This window comes from Nomascus leucogenys, chromosome 18 (assembly GCF_006542625.1).
Source record: "Nomascus leucogenys isolate Asia chromosome 18, Asia_NLE_v1, whole genome shotgun sequence".
Taxonomy (NCBI): domain Eukaryota; kingdom Metazoa; phylum Chordata; class Mammalia; order Primates; family Hylobatidae; genus Nomascus; species Nomascus leucogenys.
This window is the reverse complement of record NC_044398.1, coordinates 79564018-79572326: the sequence shown is the minus strand read 5'-3', so window position 1 is coordinate 79572326 and position 8309 is coordinate 79564018. Positions and strand designations below refer to the sequence as shown.

Genomic DNA, 8309 nt, shown 5'->3' with positions numbered 1-8309 from the left:
TTCGTGCACTGTGCCGAAGGACCCATGGCAGACAGTGCATGCTAGATAATGTTAAAAGACAGGAGAAACAAAATGAAATTCAACATTTTAATTGTGATATAACTTATGTAAATACTTTCCAAAAAGTATCTAAGATATTCCACTGTACAACACATCAAAACTTTATCTGAGAAGCTGGAGACAATAAAGTGTAAATAAGGCACACAGTTTACACTCATAATTGCATCCTAAACTGTTGTATAGTTCATATTTACAACCCCCCATAACGTTTTTGCATCCTGAATTAGTCCTTCACATTTTGATATTTGGCATAATGTTCAAACACACTTTATACACACTGACCGCTCCTTAAACCACTCACAGATTTAATAAATACAGAAAAAATTAAGAGATTTGAAGTCTTGATCTTCTATTTACTTCAAGATGACAGAAGAGGTTTCTTGTGATGAAATACTACAAGAATGAAGAATTAACAAACTGTTGTGTAATTCATCAGAAAAGCATATTAACTCTGCTGAAGTACCACTGAATGAAACAAAAATGAAGCTGTGAAGTAGCAATCTGATTAGAAGGCTGGCTTCTACGTCCCATCACTCTCATAGTCTTCTATTACTATGTTTTCTTCTATGTCTCCTTGGGCTGAAAAGGGCTGGGGCTGGCTAGCAGGCAGTTCACTGGCACTATTCTGACTCAAAGGAAGAGACCAGGTTTCCGGCGCAGTGGCTTGAGTGGGTTCACCCAGAGATTCCTCTGCAGAATGTCCTGCATTAAGCTGGGCTTCATCTCCACTGTCAGGGTCTATCATTCCATGTTCCCTCTCAGTCAGGGCTTCCATTTTCAATCTGTCGGATTCACAGTGCAGGCATTAATAAGAACCAAAGGAAGAGATTGTTAAATTACACCATGAGTGTGATGATTATGAAGCCATCTTTCATTTACCTACATTGTGCTGTTTAGCTAGTCCCTTTAACTATAGAAACAAAACTACAAGGTAAATGACAAACTGTGAGTAAGTTCCTACAACTTAAAATACAAAAAGGAGCTGAACACGGTGGCTCATGCCTGTACTATCAGCACTGTGGGAGGCCAAGGCAGACAGATCACTTGAGGCCAGGAGTTCAAGACCAGCCTGGCCAACATGGTGAAACCCCATCTCTATTGAAAATAGAAAAATCAGCCAGGCGTGGTGGCACACGTCTGTAATCCCAGCTACTCAGGAGGCTGAGGCAGGAGAATTGTTTGAACCCAGGAGGCGCAAGTTGCAGCCAGCCAAGCTCGTGCCACTCTCCAGCCTAGACAACAGAGCAAGACTCTGTCTCCAAACAAAAAACAAACAAACAAAAAAACCAAACCAAACCACGACAACAACAAAAACACCTAAAAATAAAAGAAATAATGTCTTCAGTAAAGATTTTTTCTTTTTTTTTTTTTTATTGAGACTGTCTTGCTCTATTGCCCAGGCTGGAGTGCAGTGGTACAATCTCAGTTTACTGCAACCTCTGCCTCCCAGGTTCAAGCGATTCTCCTGCCTCAGCCTCCCAAATAGCTGGGATTACAGGCACACGCCACCAAGCCCAACTAATTTGTATTTTTAGTAGAGATGGGGTTTCACCATGTTGGCCAGGGTAATCTTGAACTCCCGAACTCAGGTGATCCACCTGCCTCCGCCTCCCGAAGTGCGGGGATTACAAGTGTGAGCCACCACACCCAGCCTTCAGTAAAGAATTTTTACAAATTAAAAAGGAAAAAATGAAATATAATAGAAAAATGGGCACAAACATGGACAACTTATAAAACAAATACAAATGGTTACTAAAATTGTTAAATCTAATTTGTAATTTTAAAAATGAAAATTAACATAATGAGCTACTACTGTCATCTTTTTTTTTTTTTTTTTTTTTTTTTTTTTTTTTTAAGACAGTCTTTCTCTGTCACCCAGGCTAGAGGGCAGTAGCACGATCTTGGCTCACTGCAACCTCCGCTTCAGGTTCAAGCGATTCTCCTGTCTCAGCCTCTGGAGTAGCTGGGATTATAGGCAGGCACCACCACACCCAGCTAGTTTTTGTATTTTTAGTAGAGATGGGGTTTCACCATGTTGGCCAGGCTGGTCTCGAACTCCTGACCTTAGATGATCCACCCAGCTCAGCCTCCCAAAGTGCTGGGATTACTACAGGCATGAGCCACTGCGCCTGGCCTATTACTGTCATCTTCTAAACTGGCAAAGATACTTTTAAAACCCAGTGGTGGCAAGGGTTAGGAGAAAAGAACATACTGATACACTGTAAGTGGATATAAAATTGGCAAAATATTCTTGTCAACAATTTGGCAATAAAGAGGAAAAGCCCCAAAAGGTATATACCTATTGATCCAGCAATTTCATTTGTAGGAATTCATCCTAAGTAAATAGTATTTGAAATGCATGATGACTTATCTGTAAGGCTGGGATAGTAAAAGCTGAAAAAAAGCTAAATGGGCAAAAATAATGTGTAGGTTGAATTATAGGAAATTAAACATCTATTAAATATTAAGTATTAATATTTAATACTAAATACTAAACATATGAACGATGGTTTTAAATATGGTCAACATAAATAAAAGATAGTACCAGTCACTGTAATATATAGCACTGAAAATACTGCCTCTCGTGGCCGGGCGCGGTGGCTCATGCCTGTAATCCCAACACTTTGGGAGGCCGAAGTGGGCGGATCACAAGGTCAGGAGATCAAGACCATCCTGGCTAACACGGTGAAACCCTGTCTCTACTAAAAATACAAAAAATTAGCCGGGCGTGGTGGCAGGCGCCTGTAGTCCCAGCTACTCGGGAGGCTGAGGCAGGAGAATGGCATGAACCTGGGAGGCAGAGCTTGCAGTGAGCCAAGATCGTATTACTGCACTCCAGCCTGGGCGATAAAGCGAGACTCTGTCTAAAAAAAAAAAAAGAAAATATTGCCTCTCAAGTCACATCAAGTAGGTAGTTGAACCAATAATAAAATAGTGAAGATTCTCATTCAATTTAGGCTTGTATAAATTGCAGCAACCCAATACATCTCAGGAGCAAAAATACAATAGAACATACTTGTCTTTATTTTGATACCACAATCTTAGTGGGTGGGGGAGAGAGGCCATCAAAGAGACTTGGTCCTGCTTTCATTCAGAGGGATGTGAGAAGAAAAGCAGTGTTTATGAAATGTATAAGCCCTGATCACATCCCAGTGGGACAATGCTTCAAGATCCATCCATCATGATCTTTCTGTGATAGGAAAGATGGGCTCCACATAGCTAAGCCAGTATACAGAAAAAAACATTAACACTACAAAGGCCTCAATGAATCTTTGAGGGTAGAGAGGGGGAAAAAAGCTCACATCACAGGAGTTTTCCATCTGGGACCAGAAATAGGAGAAAAGGTAGGAGGAGTCAGAGGTGCCATTTCTATCACTTACTTTTGTCTATGCATTCAGTAAGCAAGATTTTTTAATTTTTTTTTTTTTTTTTGAGATGGAGTTTTGCTTTTGTTGCCCAGCCTGGGGTGCAATGGTGTATGATCTTGACTCACTGCAACCTCCACCTCCTGGGTTGAAGCGATTCTCCTGCCTCAGCCTCCTGAGTAGCTGGGATTACAGGCATGTGCCACCACACCCGGCTAAATTTTGTATTTTTAGTAGAGATGGGGTTTCACCAGGGGTTTCACCATGTTGTCCAGACTGGTCTTGAACTCCTGATCTCAGGTGATCCACCTGCCTCAGGCTCCCAAAGTGCTGGGATCACAAGCATGAGCCACCACTCCCGGCCATTTCAAAAATCTTTAAGCAATTCCTGAGTGCTTAATTCGATCTTACAAATAAGCTAAGTCAAACCGAAATATAGGTTTTGTGTTAATCACTGATAATGGCACAGAAGCTACTTTCCAATAAAATGAATAGTATATATATAGATAGACAGACATCTATTTTTTGCTTGTCTAAATTTTCTAAAATAAGAAAATATGAAGGACTCTTCTACTTTCTGAGGCAGTTCCTAGTCACTGCAGGTCTTCAAGCATAGGCTAAGAATATCTCTCAACAGGAAAGCTGGAAAGGGGTTTCTAGATTTGCTGAATTGGAGGATCTTAAAGATTCCTCTGCCTTTGTGATTCCACGCTTCCATTTAATCTGGTATAGTCCATTGGGAGTGGGTGAAAATATGCTGTTATATTTAAGAAAAGGAAGGGTCTACAATACAATTATGTTTATAAATTATTAGGTACAGTATGTCTTTCTTGGATGTTACAGATAACAGTTATTGATTCATATTGAACATATTCAGTAGACATTTCATTATCAGCTTTTTGGAAATTGAGATGATCAGCTTACCTTCCAAAGTGTCGCTTCAGAGGGAGCCTTCCAATATCTTGGATAAAAGAAATCTGAGCTGAAACAGATTTTTTAAAAGTTGTAAACAATTTTCCAAAGAAAATATACAAATGGCCAATAAGCACATGAAAAGATGCTGAACATCACTAATCTTTAGAGAAATGCAAATCCAAGCCATAGTGAGATACCAATTCACATCTATTAGGATGACTGTTATAAAAAACCAGAAAACAAGAAGTGTGGGTAAGGATGTGGAGAAACTGGAACCCTTGTGCACTGCTCATGTGAATGTAAAATGGTGTAGCTGTTGTGGAAAACGGTACAGTGCGTCCTCAAAAAATTAAAAATGGAATTATTGTATGATCTAACAATTCCACTTCTGGGTATATACCCAAAATAATTAAAAGCAGAGTTTAAAAAAGATATTTGTATGCCCATGTTCATATCAGCATTAACAATAATCAATGGGTGGAAGCAACCCAAGTGTCCATCAACAGATGAATGGATAACCAAATATGGTATATACATCTAATGGAATATTACTCAGCTTTAAAAAGGACACATGCTGTAACACAAATGAACTGCGATGACATCATTCTAAGTGAAACCAGTCACAAAAGAACAAATATTGTATGATTCCACTTATATGAAGTATTTAGAGTCATAAATTAATAGAGACAGAAAGTAGAATGGTGGCTGCCAGGGGGAAGGGAAAATGGGGAATTAATGCTAATAGTTACAGAATTTCAGTTTTGCAAGAAGCAAAAGTTTCGGAAACTGGTTGCAGAACAAGGTAGATATACTTAACACTACTGCACTGCATAATTCAAAATGGTTAAGATGATAAACTTTATGCTTTGTATACTTTATCACAATTAAAAATTCAAAAAGAAAAAGAATGACATAGTAAACTTTCAGGATGACAGCATAAGCTCTTGTGCACCCACTCCCAGAGATAAGCAAAATCGGTGAAAACTTTCAAAAATCAATCATTTAAAGTCTCTGGAAATTGTCCTAATAGCATACAGCAAATGAGAAAAGATCTATTCAAGAAAATCAAACATGAAGAATCTGAGACATTTGAGCCATTATCTCCTCCCTCCCATTCCCAGCCCTGAGCTGAGAGGGCTCAGCTTGATGAACATTTCATTCCAGGTAGGTACAGCCAAGAACTAAGGACTCCTTCCTACTGGAGTGCAGCAGGGTGTTTGGGGCTTCCTTTCTCCACCTGGCCCTACTCATAGGATAAGAGTTTCTAACCCAAAGGCACTGTCCCCTGTCCCAACTGCAGTCTCCCTTACCCCAGCTTGTTACATAGCAGAGGGTCCACACTGGGAGAGGCAAGCCAAAATAATCAGAGGCTACCTCTGCAGCTGGGCACCCACCCAGAATAAGTGGCTTAGAGATTTTGCCCAGAGGAGAGGCAGTCCATAGGAAAAAGCTCTGAAGCCTTCCCCAAAGGAACTCACTTTATTTGAAACATAGTGTGGGGAAGTTCAAGCCTAAAGGGCACCCCAGAAACCAGCTCCTCTTAAATAAGAACAAGCTAAGCATAAGCCAACTAGTTCATAAGAAACAACCAGGGAAAGAGACAACTAAGAAGAGCCTTCCTGGTTTCAGAACAACCCTCAGAAACTGGCTTGAAAGCCTACACCTGCCCAAATTAAATTGGATCAGACTGTGGAGAAATTTTTGTCCTAGAACACTGCTGAAAACAGAGCAATTAGATAGTAATTAGGGAGCAGTCAGGCGCAGTGGCTCACGTCTGTAATCCCAGCACTTTGGGAGGCCAAGGTGGGTGGATCACTTGAGGTCAGGTTCAAGACCAGCCTGGCTAACATGGTGAAACGCCATATCTACTAAAAATAGAAAAATTAGCTGGGGATGGTGGCACACGCCTGTAGTCCCAGCTACTCAGGAGGCTGAAGCATAAGAATTGCTTGAGCCTGGGAGGCAGAGGTTGCAGTGAGCCATCGTACCACTGCACTCCAGTATGGGTGACAGAGCGAGACCCTTTCCTCAAAAAAAAAAGTAATTAGGGTAGTCAACAGTGTGATAACAAAGGAAGCAAAGAGCTATACAGAGATATCACGGAAAGAGACAAAGTGAGCTCTGCTAAAACCACCATCATCCCAAGTAAACTGTGGGCACAGCCAAGGATGAGCTCTCTGAAGAGGGAGGAAGGCTTCATATTGCAAAAGACAGACTTCATTACATGAGTTTAGCTAAGTCACTAAACAAATAAACAAGCACACAACAATGAAAACAAGCCCCAGAGGAGGAGAATCAATATTCTCCAGAATTGCTACAATATATTCCCTAAAACATCTAGTTTTCAACAAAAATTATGACATGTAAAGAAACAGGAAAGTGTGACCTACACACAAGAAAAAGGTGGGTAAAAGAAACTGCCTTTGCGAGGGCTCAGACATTAAATTTAACAGAAAAACACTTCAGATAAGCCATTAAAAATATTTTCAAAGTAGAAAAGGAAATCATGCTTAAAGTAGTAAAGAAAGCTGTAATGACAATGTCTCATGAAGAAGAGTATCAACAAAAAGACAAAAATTATAAAAAGAACCAAATGAAAATTCTGGAGTCAAAAAGTACAATAACTAAAATGAAAAATTCACTAAAGGGGCACAACAGTAGATTTGAACCAGAAGTATCATCAAACTTGGACATAGGCCAGGCGTGGTAGCTCATGCTTATAATCCCAGCACTTTGGGAGGCCGACGCAGGCAGATCACCTGAGGTCAGGAGTTCAAGGCCAGCCTGGCCAACATGGCGAAACCCCGCCGGGAATAGTGGCACGTGCCTGTATTCCCAGCTACTCGGGGGGTTGAGGCAGGAGAACTGCTTGAACCCGGGAGGTGGAGATTGCAGTGAGCTGAGATGGTGCCACTGCACTCTAGCCTGGACAACAGAGGGAGACTCTGTCTCCAAAAAAAAAAAAAAAAAAAAACTTGGACATAGATTGACTTATAGAAGACAAAAGAAATATGAACAGCTGGGCGCAGTGGCTCACGCTTGTAATCCCAGCACTTTGGGAGGCCGAGGCGGGCAGATCATGAGGTCAGCAGATCGAGACCATGGTGAAACCCCGTCTCTACTAAAAATACAAAAAATCAGCCAGGCGTGGTGGCAGGCACCTGTAGTCCCAGCTACTCGGAGAGGCTGAGGCAGGAAAATGGCATGAACCCGGGAGGCGGAGCTTGCAGTGAGCCGAGATTGAGCCACTGCACTCCAGCCTGGGTGAAAAAGCGAGACTCCGTCTCAAAAAAAAAAAAAAAAAAAAAAAAAAAAGAACAAAATCTCAGAAAAATGTGGAACACTGTCAAGTGAACATACCCTAATGAAAGACTAGAAGGACAGAAAGAAGCAGAAAAATATTTAAAGAAATAATGGCTGAAAATGACATAGTAAATAAAAGCAGAAACAGTATAAAAATGGATAAGAAAAACCAAAACATTTTACTTTTACTAATTTTTATAAACCTTTTAAAGTTTGCACATGTAACACTATGAGGACCTTTGGATACTTACCTGTTAAAAATTCTACTACACAGGCCGAAGCAGGCAGATCACCTGAAGTCAGGAGTTTGAGACCAGCCTGACCAACATAGTAAAACCCCATCTTTACTAAAAATACAAAAATTAGCTGGGTGTGGTGGTGTGCGCCTGTAATCCAAGCTACTCAGGAGGCTGTGGTAGGAGAATCGCTTGAACTTGGGAAGTGGAGGTTGCAGTGAGCCAAGATGGTGACACTGCACTCCAGCCTGGGAGATACAGCAAGACTCCAACTCAAAAAAAAAAAAAAAAAAAAAAATCTACTACAGAGTTATTTTAATTAACAAATAAAATTTTATGTATTTACTGTGGGCAACATATTGTTTTAATATATACATTGTAGAATGACTATAGCTAATTAACATATATATTACCTCACAGAGTTATTATT

General features: G+C 40.5%; 1 protein-coding gene across 8 annotated transcripts in view; it reads right to left on the bottom strand.

Moving 5' to 3' along the window:
- Positions 1-75: 75 nt before the first annotated feature.
- Positions 76-8309, bottom strand: part of RAD17 (RAD17 checkpoint clamp loader component) — a 46076-nt gene continuing 37842 nt past the window's right edge. For all 8 annotated transcript variants that reach the window (XM_030798564.1, XM_030798568.1, XM_030798561.1 and 5 more), the window contains 2 exons: positions 4350-4407; positions 76-842 (listed from right to left, as the gene is read on the bottom strand). In XM_030798564.1, the coding sequence (XP_030654424.1) occupies positions 581-842; positions 4350-4407 (320 nt within the window). In that variant the 3' untranslated portion in view covers positions 76-580. The remainder of the gene's footprint in view (positions 843-4349; positions 4408-8309) is intronic.